Source organism: Drosophila takahashii, chromosome 4, assembly GCF_030179915.1.
Source record: "Drosophila takahashii strain IR98-3 E-12201 chromosome 4, DtakHiC1v2, whole genome shotgun sequence".
Classification (NCBI taxonomy): Eukaryota; Metazoa; Arthropoda; class Insecta; order Diptera; family Drosophilidae; genus Drosophila; species Drosophila takahashii.
Genome location: NC_091682.1, coordinates 1,053,840 through 1,071,033, shown reverse-complemented (window position 1 = coordinate 1,071,033; position 17,194 = coordinate 1,053,840). Strand labels below are relative to the sequence as shown.

Genomic DNA, 17,194 nt, shown 5'->3' with positions numbered 1-17,194 from the left:
CTTTCCCCGTGAGGGCGGCTGAAAGCAGGTCCATAGTCTAGCTATGACTATGGATATTAATCGTAGTCGGGCGGACCTGGGTAGATCTTTAAAGTGCCTACCCTCAAGTCAGTCGTGTCAAGCGACCCGTGTCCACTGAGTTTCAGGTTTGCAGCTGAGGGGTAAATCCAGCTGTGTTTTAACGGAGTCACGGTCGACTTTTTCATAGACCCCCAACAACCCTCAGGCCCGCCGCGCTTGCCTGGTCGAGCAACGCGGGCGATTATTTACTGAAAATGAAACCTAACACCGTAGCCTCGGACCTCACGGGGGAGGTTAAGCCCCAAACCGATTCCGCTACCATCGAGGAAGGGCCGCGAACACCCAGCCAGGGTGCTCTGGCTCCGATGGGTACGGAAGGGGCTGCTAAGACAAGCACCCCACTAGACACCAAGAACATCAACCCACACAACAGCGGAACCCAGCCGGGTACCAGCAAGGCAGCCACTGCTACGCATCAGCAGCGCAAGGCCAGGGTCAGTCGGACTCGTTTCATTCTCGGCAAGATTACCAAGAATGAGGCAGAGGTCAAGACTGACCAGCGCGATGCGGAGGACAAGACTCGAGGCCTTGCGGAGATCGCAGACTACGAGGAATACATGAGGACGCGCCCGGAGTCCAAAGACACCGCTCGCACAAGGCAAGCGAGAACGCACCCAAACGGGCAAAGGACGCTCAGGGGAAGCCCAAGACCGACCTCCTTTGTGAAGAAGGCCAAGAAGTTCAGCGACGTAGCCAGAGACAGTGGGAACGGAAGTGGGAGGAGATCGAGGTCAAGGTGGCCGACATGATAGCTGAAAGGCATTTAGCAGCCGTGCCAAATGGTCCGATCCCCTCCTTCGACTCGTCGGACATGGTCAGGGGGCACCGGGTGATCAAGTGCGATGACTCGTTCTCAAGGTCCTTCCTGGTGAAATGCATAGCCAAGATTAAAAATGCATGGGACGGCCCTAGTAATAGGCTCGTCCACGCCAAAGAGATTCCAATGAGGCCGCGGGCTCGCATTTGGTTGCCAAAGGAGCAGACTGACCAAGGAAAGGTGCTGTCGCTGCTGAGGGCTCAGAACCCAGAAGTGCACACATAGGACTGGGCGATACTTAAAGTAGAGAAGGAGATGAAGACGAGCCAGGCGTTCCTCTTCCTCATCCACCAGCGCTGCCTGCCGCAGCTTGAAAAGGCCGACTACACCATCCGGTACGGCCTACGGAAGGCCAAGATCAAGGTCTTTCTGGCTGAGCCGGATGATGTTCTCGAGGAGGTCGATGACACCAACAAGCTATTGGATGACCTGGTCATCGACGACAAGACCCCAGACGTAACACCCAACACCGATGCCTAAAGTCGTGCAGATTAACCTGAAGCACAGCACGCATGCTTCAGCCAATCTTGCAATTCTTCTCAGTGAGAGCAACATTGACATAGGCATCGTCCAAGAACAAGAACCGGGTCTAACACAACAAGGATATACACTATTTTATACTAACTCGACAGGTAGGCCGAGAGCAGGTATTATTATAAAGAATAACTATAAAGCACTTCGAAGCCACAGTCTTAGTACAACGGATCTAGCAGTTGCCAGATTTGTGGCAGCGGATGGGACATCGATGGTGATAGCCTCATCGTACATGGCCCATGATGTACCGGCTCCACCTGAGCCAGTCATCAAGCTGCTGCAATGGGCGAAAGGCACAAAGACTACTCTGGTGCTCGGATGAGACGCTAACTCGAGGCACACACAATGGGGAAGCTCGGAAACTAACGAAAGGGGTGAGTCTCTTTTTCATATTATTATTTGCCGCAACATAACCATATGTAATAGAGGTAACACACCAACCTTTACATTCCCAAGCACTAGGTAATTTCATGGATGAGAAGAGGCGATTACCAAACCGGAACCGAAACGTAACCCCTGTAGAACAAATTCAGTGAACTAGTCTACTCGAAAGTTAGTAACAGAAGAATACGGATACAAACCTCTACGACAACCCTGGACAAGGAAGTAGAGGACCTAACAAACATTCTAAAAAATGCATATAAGGAAACATGCAAGGTTTCATACTCTAAGAAACAACACCCTTTATGGTGGACCGAAGAGCTTTGCACTCTGAGAAAGAGGGCAAGAAAAGCCTATAACTCCAGCTATGCTACCAAGGAATGGGAGCCATACAAAGAAGCACAAAAAGCATACAAAAAAGCGTTATACGCAGCCAAGAAAGACTCTTGGAGGACTTACTGCGAATCGCTCGAAGGTATAAAAGACTCGGCTAGACTAAGCAAGGTCCTGGCTTGCATAAGACTAACACACATAACGCTTCTATGGAAGGAAGCCAAAGTTGTACTTATACCAAAACCAGGAAGAAGAGGTCATATCCTCGCAAAGGATTACAGGCCGATCAGCCTTATCTCCTTCCTAATGAAAACGCTGGTACGAATGCTCGATATTTGTATTCGGGAAAACACCGAGAGCAGCCTCAATCGGACGCTCAGCATGCGTACCGAAAGGGCAGATCGACAGAAACGGCACTACACGAAGTAGTCTGCCACATAGAAAAATCGCTACATTTTAACCAGTATACGATGGCCACCTTCTTAGATATAGAAAGTGGGTTCAATAATGTAAACGCCGAATCCATACTGAGCTCCCTCAACTCGATCGGCATTAAAGGAGAGCTTGGATCGGAGTTATACTCATGAGCAGGACGATAACAGCCGAACTGAGTGGCACTTACCTCACACGCTTTGTGAAGAGAGGCACACCTCAGGGCGGGGTTCTATCGCCACTGCTCTGGCTTATTAACATGAACAACATATTGAGAGAGCTCAAAGTTAAAGTTAGTAGCCTTCGCAGACGACGTAGTTCTGCTAGTATCAGGACCATTCCCAGATGTCAATAGTAACATAATGACGGGGGCCCTTACCGGACTCAATGAATTGGCAAAAACCTGCCGACAGGTATAAACCCGAGTAAAACCGAACTAAAGCTCTTCACGCGAAGAACAAAGATCCCAACATACGGTAAACCGTATGGTAAACCGTATTCGAGTTCGAAGCTATCGGGTAAAGCTAAATACCTAGGAGTAATACTAGACCCGAAGCTCTCGTGGAAACTAAACATCATGGAACGAGTAAGAAAGGCCAGAATAGCCTTCTACTCGTGCACAAAAATGTTCGGCAAAAACTGGGGTATACACCCTAAGATAATATTATGGCTTATACAGCAGTGGTAAGGCCAATTCTCACATACGGGGCACTAGTCTGGTGGCCAGCCCATTTTCCATTAAATTTGTAATACTTTTAAATCAAACCTGCTCCATTTTATTAAGATTTCGCGGTTTCTTAAGAATCGATAACACTGGGCAACGACATTAATGCTTTTTAAATTTACCGCGATGGTATTACCACTTTATTCTTAGAATATTTTAAGGATTTTTTAAGAGGGAGAAATAAATACATAAATGTGTCGTGTTGAGAAATTTTGACACGCGGCCAACTCTACTACAAAGTCATAATCCGTGCTAAAATCTTATTTGAAGCTTAAAAGGCACTTTAACACTTAAGTATGGCTTGTGATTCCTTATAATTTCTTTAAAAATTAAAAAGCTAATCCTTGGACAAAAACGGTCATATGGAAGCCCAAAAATATGCATTTATGCATATTCTTCACAATCTGTCAAGGGACTTTGATATAGATCAAAGACAGAACAAACTCCAGCACACACTAAGGGCTTGATCAGCTTTTCGAAGTTTACCGCTCTGTCGACGCTATAATTCCCAACCCGTCATAGCGCGGTTTGCATGGTAACCCACTTCGATCGTTGACTAAGACAGCGATTTTACTGCTGATGATTGTAGTTGACTACTACAAGAAACATGCATGTACAGTGAAGCCTCTTCGCTCCTTTTTGTGTGTTGGCATAATGTCGACGTCTTGACTTCTTGAAGTCTAAGCCGACATGACCTCGAGTAAGCTAAAAAAATTAGAAAAACACTTGTCACAAACCAAAGTTACATGCGGTTCTAATTTTAGCAAAATTTTAAAAAATTTTTAATTCTTTACTTTTTTTTAAGAAAAGGTAACTTTATATGTAAAGTTAATTTTAAATTCCAACCACTTTAGAAGTTAAGCATAAAAAACATCAAAATATTGATGTTGGGGCTGTTTGGGGCCACTGGGGGGTCATGTCTGATCTTAGTGGGTGGTTAGCCCCCCAATGGAAAACTGTGCAATGCAGTTTGGGCTATGGTCCTATCTCCTTAAAAATCGGTCTTTCATTTTATAATCTTTAACGATGTTAAGAATTTGTGTTTGATTTTAAAATATGAGTTTTCCGTATTAAGATCGTATTATACTGTGTTATTATAATCAGTACACATTTTAAATTTAACAAGTTACCTCTTCCTTGATGAAGTTGAAGTGCAGTTATTAGTTCAGCGCAATTGTCAGGCGATAAGAGGCCAGTTTCAACGGTAATCGATTCTTTGAGCGAATTATAATCACGGACTTTTCCGTTTGGGTTCATTATAAGCTTTAGAGGTATTCTTTCCAATTTTGTGAGCTCCAATGTGGAATTTGATTCTGAATTCTCTTTATAAGGATTTATAGCGTCATTAGAGCACTCATTCCCTAAATATGTAAACGATTTTATATGTATGTATGTTTATGTAAAATGGTAACTCACAAGTTTACTGTATCTATTTTTAGATCGATTATATTTAAAAAAAAGAAGTGAAATGTTTCTTTGTTTATTTATTCAATTAAAATTTAGTTTTTTTCCAAAAAGTATTAAAAATAAACTATATATAAATATAGTCTCCCCTAATAACACATGTACACAGCCAAAAATTTCCACGAACCATTTATAGTTTTCCATGATAATTGGGTGATCCTGAGTAAAAGTCCCATACAAACTTATGTCCCATCACCTACAGGTTCCGCGGTATAGCTAAGAATACAAAAAACCGATGTTTGCCCACATTTTGAATTACGTGGCCTATATAATTGGACTAACCTTTATTATTTTCGGTAGGACCTACTCTCAATACATCACGGCATTCCAAAAAAATAGTCCCCATTGTGAACCATTGCCCATGTCTTTGGAATTCGACGCCAAAGTTGAAAATCCCAAAATTGTAGAGATTTTTCTGATGTAAAAACAATTCTGAGGATTAAATCTTGAATGGAAGTAATTTTAACTATTCATTGTATCTATTGTTCGTTGTATGCTTTAATTTCGGTTTAAAGCGTTTTCATGAGAATATTTTTTATTGGATTTATTATACTAATAAAACCGATTTTTTTATTTCATTATCTACTCCTAAATGTTGTCAAATTTTAAAAAAGTCAAGGCATCCTACAGAATGGGAGTAAACATTTACATTTTTCTATGTATGTTCAGTGAACGTACTTTAGTTTCTTAGTTCTAGAGGTTGCCATGACTTATTCAAAATTTGACAACATTTAGGAGTAGATAATGAAATCAAAAAATAGGTTTTATTAGTATAAGAAATCCAATAAAATGTCCTAATAATAACGCTTTAAACCGAAATTAAAGCATACAATGAACAATAGATACAATGAATAGTTAAAATTACTTCCATTCAAGATTTAATCCTCAGAATTGTTTTTACATCAGAAAAATCTCTACAATTTTGGGATTTTCAACTTTGGCGTCGAATTCCAAAGACATGGGCAATGGTTCACAATGGGGACTATTTTTTAGGAATGCCGTGATGTATTGAGAGTAGGTCCTACCGAAAATAATAAAGGTTAGTCCAATTATATAGGCCACGTAATTCAAAATGTCGACCAACATCGGTTTTTTGTATTCTTAGCTATACCGCGGAACCTGTAGGTGATGGAAAATAATTTTGTATGGGACTTTTACTCAGGAGCACCCAAATATCATGGAAAACTTGAAATGGTTCGTGGAAATTTTACAAAGTTTAATTTTGTGTTCCTGTGTAACCGGTTCTCACGTAAGTAATTATTATTATTATTATTTTCTTATTCCTGGATTGTTAAATTGGTTAGAGACTGTTCGTTAGATGAGCAACAAGATGTTAAGGTGAACAACAAGATTCCAATAACCTTGACAACTAAAAATTGAGGCGACAAATTTTGTAAGTTTTAAAATTTAATGTCATCTTTAAACTTTAAACTGAAATTAACTTTAAATACATAGCCCAAACAACTATAACTCTTAGCTGCACATAAATTATTATCTCACTATGCTTCCACTGCGTCTAATTAAGAATATAAGGAGTGTATTAAAAATATATATAATGTAAAATTTGTATTGTATATAGAAAGCGAAACATTTAAATGCAGATAGAAAGAACAATGTATCATGTGTACAAAAAAATATCACGCGTCCAAGATCCTCTTTTAAAGGACTTACCGATAATTTGTATACCCTTGGATAGGGTATTATGATTTCAGTCAGAAGTTTGCAACGCAGTGAAGTAGACGTTTCCGACCCTATAAAGCAGCGGTCGGCACACACATACGTTGACATTTTGTTTTATATTTGTGTGAGTAATTTGCACTGGACAGCTCATCGATGTGTGTGTGCAGACCGCTGCTCTACGTTATACGTGTGCGAGCAGCGCGCCGGCAGAACAAAACCCTATGCTCACTTTATAGGCCGCTGCCGACCGCTGCTATAAAGTATATATATTCTTGATCAGCATCACTAGAGGTTTTGTTATTGTTAAGAAAGTAGGCTTTGAAAAATTAAAATTACAATCTGAAACAAAAAATTGTTTCAAAGCCTACCTTCTTAACATTAAGAAAATCCATCGATTTGTATGGCAGCTATACGATGGTGGTAAAATTATGATATTAATATATGTGCATAATATCAGTGAGTAATTGAGTTGTGCAAACTTTCAGCTTAAACATGTAAGAATTGTACTCATTGGAAATATAATAGGGTTTTTCTAAATTCGCATAAAAATTAAATGTCTTGGAAATGATGAAAACGAACAAAAATGTTTCTTCGGGTAAATTATGTTGGTTATGAGATGGACAATCTTGGATAATTAAGTTTATTTTATAGGATGAAGAAGACAGTCAAAACCGCGATAAAAAATTTAAAATAATTAAAATTCATACTTATTGGACAACAAAAAATGTAAGAAAATTATTTTCTAACTCCCCCAGTACACATTTAAAAATGTGTAAAGTTGCACGTTGTTCTTCTAAGCCGTTGTCGAGATATACTAATTTGAAGTTTGAGAACATTTTTTAAGTTCTTAACTTCAAAAATTTATAGCGCCCCTAAATGGACACCAAAAAATTTCAAAAAAATCACAGATGATAACCAAGGCAAACTCTTCAAAGTACCCGAGTTTGAAGAAAATCTAAAATTTCATATGCGCAGTTGAGAAATTCTTACCCAGCAGAAAGCGGCCTACCATAATGAGTTTTTTTTACATTTGGAACTCGATGCTGTGCATAAAAAAATTAAAGAACATTATATTACCTGTAAAATGAGCCTAAGATGACCAAAATCGGTTTACCAGTACAAAAAATAGAATCTAAACAAGAGAGAACGCTATAGTCGGGATGGTGTCCCGACTATCTAATACCCGTCACTCAGCTAAAGGGAGTGCGAGCGCTGTACTCGGGTTGGTGTCCCGAGTATAATCGTAACTCAGCTAAAGGGAGTGCGAGGGAGATAGATATATATAGATATTTCGATTGCGTGTAACTTTTTAATGAATGGTCCGATTTGAAAAATGTCTTCTACATTTTGATAGGTATAAATATACTCAACAAAATTGCATTTATACTTCTCGGAAATCTTTAAAGATGTGGGCGCAAGACACATTTTAAAATCGTTAGTGCGCGATTGTGGGCGTTAGACGGGGCGTGGCGCTCGGCTGAAATAAACTTGCGCTGCGTAGGAGGAAAATCTCAACCTTCTAGCTTTTGTAGTTTCCGAGATCTCAGCGTTCATACAGACGGACAGACGGACATGGCTAGATCGACTCGGCTAGTGACCCTGATCAAGAATATATACTTTATGGGGTCGGAAACGCTTCCTTCTAGCTGTTACATACTTTTGCACTCTACGAGTAACGGGTATAAAAAGGGCCAAAATCGTCTTTACACTGAAAAAAAATTGACACCATACAACAAATTTCAAGTGCCCATTTCTTAATTAGGGAAATGTTCTTTACCAGATAATTAAGATTGTCTTCAATTAGGGTAACGTCGATTTTTTTATAAACTTACACCAGTTTATGATTACAATCATTATTACAAAAATTAAACACGCCCACAAATATGAAATGGAAATTCATGCTTTAAAATTTAAATTAACTACTTACCTAAAATTAAAAAAAAAAGAGTGTGAAACAGTGACTGGTGAGCAACGTTTTTGAAAATCTATTTAAAAGCGCAGGAATCTGGGTCGGCTTGTAATTAAATTTAAAGTATGTGAGAATTAGATGTTTGAAGTATACACTCAGTGTAAACTGTGAAACTGTGAAAGCTAAAAACGGCTGAAAACTCTACAATGCACGAGTACAATGGTACGACAAATATTTCATTTTTTACAAATCACACCCTGACTTAGGGCCGTTTTCTCGTCCTTTTGTTAAATTTAAGTAGAACTTGTAAGCCGACTTACACGAAATTTTCATCCTCTTAATTTGTCACGATGTACAATAAATTTTAGTCTGCACGAGCCCTTTCTCGTTCTATGTAATAATAATATTATATCACTTAATTTGCATTTCAACTTCTATCCAACTTCAACTTCTTTAACACATTTGCTTCACTCCTAAAATGCATCTTTGTTTTCCGTTTTATTTTGTTTCATGTATTCTTCCTCGCGAACTAGTATTTTTGCCCAAATTAATAATAGGGCCCGCGCGTAACAAGCGCGTGCTTGGTATCGTTGGGCCACTTGTTTGTACTTCTCGTAGTGCATCAACGTACACATATATATATAACCTTAAAATCGTATGGTAAATCAGTGTTTTTAGCCTACTTTAAATTTAACAGGCGGACGATAAAACGGCCCTTTAGATAACAGTTTTATCCCGTACAATCTTTTCAGTAGGTTTGCATATTTTCTAGTTTTTAACAAGAAAGGAAGCTACCTTCGGCCAGCCGAAGCTTATATACCCTTGCAGATAAAAGAATGCTCACTCGGTGCAGTTACAGGGATTCCAGATTCAGCGTTTCTATTTATTTAAATTTTGTTTTTAAGTAGTCAAGAATCAAAACGCCTACTTCCTACAAAGTTACAATGAATTTTCTTATATTTGTTTGAATATTCCTATGGGAGCCTTAAGATATAGTGGTCCGATCCGGCTCGCTCCGACATATGTACTACCTGCAATAGAAAGAAGACCTTCGGGAAAGTTTCATCGCGATAGCTTTAAAACTGAGAGACTAGTTCGCATAGAAACGGACAGACGGACAGATGGACAGACGGACAGACGGACATGGCTAGATAGACTCGGCTATTGGTGCTGATCAAGAATATATATACTTTATGTGGTCGGAAACGTCTCCTTCACTGCGTTGCAAACATCTGACTGAAATTATAATACCCTCTACAAGGGTATAAAAAGACCAGATAAACTCGTCTATTTACTGAGAGCTGTTATTAATTAAAATCTGGCTTGCTTGAATATTAGATTAGTTCTTTAGGTATTTAATTTTAATTTTTTAGGTTTGGAAAAATTAGCTGAACTTTTATCGAGCTGGAAAACATGAACAGGAGGTCCAAGTTTCTCTCGAAGTTATCTCTCACATTGGAGCTTAAGAAAACCAATTTTCCTTCGACTTTATTGGTCCGAGAAATGTTAGCCGGCACTTAGAATGAAAGCATTACAGCTATTGTCCATTACATTGTCGATTGTATTAAATTCGATCATTGAAGGAGAGCTTATGCATCCCAAAATTAAATATAAGTCAAAATTATAATTTTAAAAAAGATTAAGCAAAACGAAATTTTAGCTTTCATATTTCAATATAGTACCATTATTATTGAACAAAGTCAAATAAACAAACACATTAAATATTTTTAATTAAATTGTTAGTACATATGTCGTAAATCGTTAAGTTGTTTGAGCAACATCTAAAAATCGGAGTATGGTAAATTTCCAACTACGGGTGGAGAGTATTGACTTTGGTAGGTCTGTTGTTTGTCGAGGATAGCTCCCCATCCTCTGGCACACTTATTAAAAGTTTGACCTTTGTTCGCCGGTGGAGAAACTGAGCTGGTAGTTAGTGGTCCACATCTAGGAGACCCAGTTGGTAACAGTTGACGGTGATGGGATTCAATTGATCCTATTGAACTTGGAGATCCAGATGTATGCTCATTGAGTCCAATTCCAAATGGCGTTGGCGAAGCATTGCGCACTTGCAAGTTTTGTTGCACACTTAGGTACGGTGAGATTGAACCTGCCAAGTTTTTCCTATCAGGCTGTTCATATCTAGCCAATTTATCAACAGACAAAGGCGTAGGGCTAAAGTTGACCTGAGGAGTGAAGTTTTCGGATCCAATTGGTATTTTTTGATAGCTTGACGGCGGGTACAGCTGCTGCTTTGGTGGTACTGTACTAAATCCAGATGACACCGGCTTTGAGAGCGGAAATTCGGCAATGCCATTGTTTCCAATCGAGCTTGTATTAGCAGAAAAGTTAGTTCTTGGTAAGGGGCGTAACAAAGATCCGTGACTTGTTGGTTCAAAATGTGTATGGTGCCCTGTGTACTGGCTAGGAGGTGCTGCATAGCTAGAAAGAGATATTTCCTTCGGAACATATAAGCCTATAAAAAGAAAGTAGAAACACGAAATAGAAATTATTGGAAAGCTGTATTTTAAAATAAAAGCTAAAGTCAGACGATGATACAAATTCTGACCGTTCTTATCTTCCTGAAATGCAATATTAATATTACACATTTTAAGAAGTGTAGGTATTACATGTATAAAATCCAGGGACTGTAAGTAATGATTATAAATCGATTGGTTAAAAAATCAATCAGTAAGAATCGAGACACGCAGAAAAGCCAAATACCAAAGGGATCCTTTTTGATTAACCTATCCATTTTCAACTTGATCATAAAATTGTAATTTTTACAATATTCTCATATATAATTATTACTATAAAATAAAAATCACAAATTATCATTCATAATCGAAAAAGTCGCACAAAATAAAACTCACTTTAAAACCATAACAATTCTCTGTGAAAACTATCTTCTTTGCACAATATTCTACCTAAGCAATTTTTATACCCTTGCAGAGGGTATTATGATTTCAGTCAGAAGTTTGCAACGCTGTGAAGGAGACGTTTCCGACGCCATAAAGTATATATATTCTTGACCGTCTGTCCGTCTGTCTGTCCGTTTCTACGCAAACTAGTCTCTCAATTTTGAAGCTATCGGCTTGAAACTTTCCCAAAAGTCTTCCTTCTATTGCAGGTAGTATATAAGTCGGAACCGACCAGATAGGACAACTATATCTTATAGCTCCCATGGGAAGGATCATAAAAAAAAACGTTAAAAAAATTCTGGCTTCGGTGTTTTTTAAATATCACTTTATACTTTTGGAAATATTATTTTTTAAATATTTCCAAATTTCGATTTTAATTTTAAAAAGATCGAACTACTATATCATATAGCTGCCATAGAAACGATCGAAAAAGTAATGTGAAATAATAGGAAATTTAACATTTTTGCGGTTTGTAAATTAATAGAATGATATAAGCTTCGGTTAGTCGAAGCTAGCTTCCTTTATTTTTTTTCGATGAGGAATGATGCATAACAATTATTTTTGGAGTCACTTATATACACTACACTGCTAGAACTTTCTACGTTTTATTTATTTTATTTTAATAGAATTTGTTTAAAATTGTAATAAATTAAAATCAACTGGATATTGAACTGAGAATTCCACAAAACTGAAACATTTTCACTGTCTGACAATAGCCTAAAAATCATACATTTATAAGATGGTAGAAAACTGACAGATATACAAATACATTTTTAGTGTAACATAATAACATACTAACAGTGTTGGGACATACCTAGATACTTTTACCTAGGTACGTACCTAGGTACAATTTAGTGGTACCTTTTACCTTACCTAGGTATACAAATAATTGAGTACCTTTTACCTTACCTAGGTATTTATTTTTATATACCTTTGGAATTATTAAGGTACTTACATAGGTATTAAACATTGCTCTGATTTAAAATAGCTAAATATGACTGCGACACTGTAGTATCGTTTCATTGTATCGTTTCGTTTCAGAATAGTAATAGTCGGAACGCAGCATTAATAATTCAGCCGTTCTATTGTTTGTTTTGTGAAGTTAAAACTAATCGCAGATTTTTTTTTTATATAATTTTGTGCACGTATGTATGTTCCCATCACTACATCAATTTATTTATGAAACCAAAGTGTATTTGGCGCGCAAAAATGCCGTATGTACGTAAACAAACGGCATATACATGCATATGCACAATATATAGTCAATGTTTCTACATACGGAATTTTTGCGCGCCAAATATGTACATGAGGGTTTCATAAATACATTTGTGAAGTGAAACGTGCATAAAATTATTCATGCCGCGTGGTTTAAAAATATATGCACAAAATTAAAACATTTAAATTTAAATGAAATGAAAAGATATTGTTTGATTAAGACGACTAAAAACTGAAAACTAGTCTTATTTTAAGTTTAAATGATTACATTGAACAAAACAAAAAAATTATAAAAAATAAAAAATACCTTATAAATACCTTTTACCTTTACCTAGGTACTGGGAAATTTAAGTACCTTTACCTTACCTAGGTATTTATTTTTGACAATACCTTTTACCTTACCTAGGTAAAAAAAACACAGTACCTTTCCCAACACTGCATACTAATAACACAGTAACACATTTGGGTATAGCAAATTGTTATTGGTTTAGAAATCCCCAAAAACTCAAAAAAATAACCTTAGATTTGTTACGAATTTAAGTTCATGGTAATACTCTAGTTTACGGTCTTCACCCCAAACAATACGGCCATCGACGGACCGCGCGGACTGTTTTGCTAAAAAATACAGTAGCCTTTTCTATGATTTGGGGCTGTCCATATATTACGTAATCACCTAGGGGGGGGGAGGGGGTCATTGAAATGATTATGTTTGATTACATGGGGCCCCCCCCTCCCCATGTAATCAAACATAATCATTGTACAATCTTGTACAATGATTACGTAATCATTTTATATTACTTTTTTTATTTAAAGAATTTATTTAAAAACTTTTTTCCTTTAATTATATCTACAAACCAGGGACCAAAAATAAGTGTTATTGTAAATTTTTCATACAAAAAAATCACGCATTGTAGTTTACAAATCCGTAATGATTTTTATTTTTTGATTTTTATAATAAAACTCAAAAAATAACTGTTATTTTTTGATTTTTATGAATAACAGTTATTCCCTTGACATTTTTGAAAAAATGAAATAATTAAAAAAAACATGATTCCCGTGTTTTATATAACTTACTAAAAATTTGTTAAAAAAGGAAACCGTGCATATTTTATACCTATATTTTTTTTAAATTTATTTTACCCACAAAATCGCCATAAATCAAGTTTGAGTTTTATTTTTGATCACGACGAATAACTGTTATTTGCCAACTTTTATTATAAAACTCAAAAAATAACAGTTATTCCTTGAGTTTTACTTTACAAATCAGAAAATAACTGTTAAAGAGTGATTTTTAAAATAAAACTTATAACAGTTACGGTCCCTGCTACAAACTTAAATAGGAAAGCAGAGAAAAAATTTTTGTAGTGGCTGTGCGGCGAAAAAAAGAATGTTTAGTGGTTCAATCACACGAAGGACGCGAAGACCTGGAATGGCTTGACGAAGAGTATGTTGGGGATAATATCAGCGTAGACGAACCGAATGTGTCATACCAAACTTCATTTATAAACAATATTAAAGATTGGGTTGCATCTCCGTTTGAATCCACAGATTAAAACAAACAAAATTTTATTCTGGGGATTACGTAATCATTGGGGGGGGGGGGTTGTTTATTGAATGATTACGTTTGATCACCAGGGGGGGGAGGGGGTCAAAAATCACCAAAAACGTGATTACGTAATATATGGACAGCCCCTTTTGAGTGCTTTGCTATAAAAAACATTAGGGCTTTTCATCCATTGTCAAAAAAACCTGCCAATATAGTAGTCCATGGACCGCGACCTATAAAAAAGTAACTCTGTAAAGCAATAGATATTACACAATCTAATTTCTGTTTTTTTATTTAATCATTAACATTTTTCCGCACCTCCATATTGTATCGGGAATCAAAGAATTGGACTAATTATTTTCAACGTCTGCATCTGCTGGATCCTATATCAATAAATATTTATGAGATTATATTTGATGAAAGTTAAAAAAGAGAAAACTAAAAATTCGTAAACATAAAAATTAATAAAAAAAAATTGGCATAAAATTTAAAAATGAGGATTTTTTATTTTCCTTATACTGAAAAGCATTATGGCACTTTGTAAACATTAAACATGAGTGATTCTTTGTGAAACGTATCGAGATTTTCTTAATGGTTCAAAACGATATCTCATTCTTATCACGACATTTCACCATTTAAAAAGAATTTTTAAAAAGGTAAAAAAAAATCCATTTGACAGAAGCGAAGATATGGCGACGCTTTTTTTTTGTTTAAATAACACTATGCAGCATCAAAAATTTACCTCGATGGATGCTATATTTTTGGATTCGTTACGAATTCCCAAGTTAAACTGCGTTTTCCAAAAAGTTCCCCGACGCAAGGATTCTTAGCAAAAGGACCTCAAAGTTCGAAAAAAGCTGAAATTGGCCAACTTTGCGGAGCTCTCAGAGGCAAATGGATACATGGTTTGATTGGATGTTAAAGTTTTTTAAAAGATACACCTTTTATCTTTTTAAACCCCATACTTAAAATAATTTTAGGATTTTTTTTATGGCAGAAATAAATTCCAGAAAACATAGTCAAAAAACTTAAAAACATACAACTGCGGGCAAAATAGTAGTAGTGTTGCCGCCTTGTGTTTTTAAAAGTTTGTTGTTGTAATTGATCTCTTCCTGGTAATATTGTATTGATTATAATTTTACTATTAGACTAATTGGATAAAAAAAAGTTACAACATCAAACTTTTAAAAACACAAGGTAGCGTACTAATTTGATTAGACAAACAATTTTCGTTCTTCATTAATTCCGGGAGAACGACTGTTCCCATTTAGGTAGAACTCATAGGAAAAATTCAGTTTGGTATAGCAAAGAAAACCCTACCAATTTCAACGTGGGACAATAACTTCTTGCTACTTAATTATAAAAATATATTTTAATGCATTCTAAAAAAATATGAAGTTTAATGAATAATTTAAATTGGTAATCATTGATTTATGAAAAAATGAGAAAGTGGGCTACAATTTAAAAGTAAAACATACAAACTGTGTTTGTTAAAATCTGATCATTAGAAAAATGAAAATATTTAAAAATCGCTGCATCAATCCGTTCAACAAAAAAAACCATAAGAGGGGTAGCACACGCATTATTTCCAAGGCACTAAGCGCAAAGGCTAAATTATTCATAAAACATCATACTTTTTTAGAATGCATTAAAATATATTTTTATAATTAAGTAGCAAGAAGTAATTGTCCCACGTTGAAATTGGTAGGGATTTCTTTGCTATACCAAACTGCATTTTTCCTATGAGTTTTACCTAAATGGGAACAGTCGTTCTCCCGGAATTAATGAAGAACGAAAACTGTTTGTCTAATAGGGGAGAGGTCTGTAGGTTGAGACGGTCTGTAAGTTGAGACACTCAATTTTCTCAAAACTTATCCACTAAAAAAATTGTTTTTATTTTTTTTTTGTAGTCCCTTTTTAGTGACAAAACTTTTGGGGAAAACTTTATAAGCCGACTCTAGACAGATTAAAGCTGTGAGAGTCGTGTACCATTTTTCACCAAAAAAGTTGTTGTCTACTTTTTTCAAAATTCCATTTAAAATTAATAACGTCCTCAAATTAACTTGGTAAGAGATTTAAAACATTAGTATATTAACTGTTAACTAATTAAAAAAAGAATCAGCTTAATGTGACAGTCAGAACAAAAGTTATTAATTTTTTCCCGAAACATCCCATTTGGTGTAAGTTGGGACACTTTGAGCGTGTAAGTTGAGACACCCGTTTTTCTTACAAAAAGGCCTTAGGCCAACAGAGGTCGCTTTCTGCCTAGTACATTTCTTTGATATTAGGGGAAAAGTGAATGTTCAAAGAGCCTTTTGATTTTAATTGTTATTTGGTCTAAGTTCTTAAAAAATGGATGGGAAATAATTTAGGACGAACTAAAATTGATTAAATTAACATAAATAAATAGTTCCTTATAGTTTGGAGTACTTTTTGTGTGAGTATTATTGACTTTTAAAAGTGTCTCAACTTACAGACCTCTTTTTCAAAATGTCGTTTATTGGGACTTTTCAAAAAAAATAATTTTTCAGTTTTCCTAGGGAAAAAAAATATTTTTTTTTGTTTTTTATTAAGCTAATAGACTAACCTTTCGATCAGTACCAAATGCGTAAAGTTTCATAAGTGAATGTCGAAATGGCAGATTAAAAACAAAAGGTGTACCAACTACAGACCTCTCCCCTATAATTTAATGTATAACAACGAAAGACAGCTTTATTTTTTATTGTTTTTTTAAATTATGCAGAAAGTAATGGAGGTCCCATGACGAAACTTTCAGGGGCCAACAAGAATTATACTTTTTTTTTATAAAGATTAAAAATGCTGATTTGCAGAAAACCGCGAATGAAATTTTTTTTTAAGTTTGGACTATATTTTGCATTGGAACCATTATGGGTGTTATTTTTATATGAAAGCTTGTCAAATATTATAATTTTGGAGTATTTTTATTTATTTTATGCCCCACGTAATTTAAAGTTAAAAATTATTTAAACAAAAAAAAAGCGTCGCCATATCTTCGCTTCTGTCAAATGGATTTTTTTTTACCTTTTTAAAAATTCTTTTTAAATGGTGAAATGTCGTGATAAGAATGAGATATCGGTTTGAGACCATTAAGAAAACGTTTCACAAAGAATCACTCACATAAGAAAAATGAAATAAAAAA

General features: G+C 35.9%; 1 protein-coding gene across 14 annotated transcripts in view; it reads right to left on the bottom strand.

Moving 5' to 3' along the window:
• Window positions 1-4,305: 4,305 nt before the first annotated feature.
• The window catches only part of LOC108070336 (enolase-phosphatase E1), a 57,158-nt gene continuing 44,269 nt past the window's right edge, over window positions 4,306-17,194 (bottom strand). For 13 of the 14 annotated variants that reach the window (XM_044395429.2, XM_044395437.2, XM_044395439.2 and 10 more), the window contains one exon: window positions 10,010-10,828. In XM_044395429.2, coding sequence (XP_044251364.1) covers window positions 10,137-10,828 — 692 coding nt within the window. In that variant the 3' untranslated portion in view covers window positions 10,010-10,136. Of the gene's footprint in view, window positions 4,664-10,009; window positions 10,829-17,194 lie in introns of those variants that run through there. The other variant, XM_070218130.1, reaches the window with a different exon arrangement.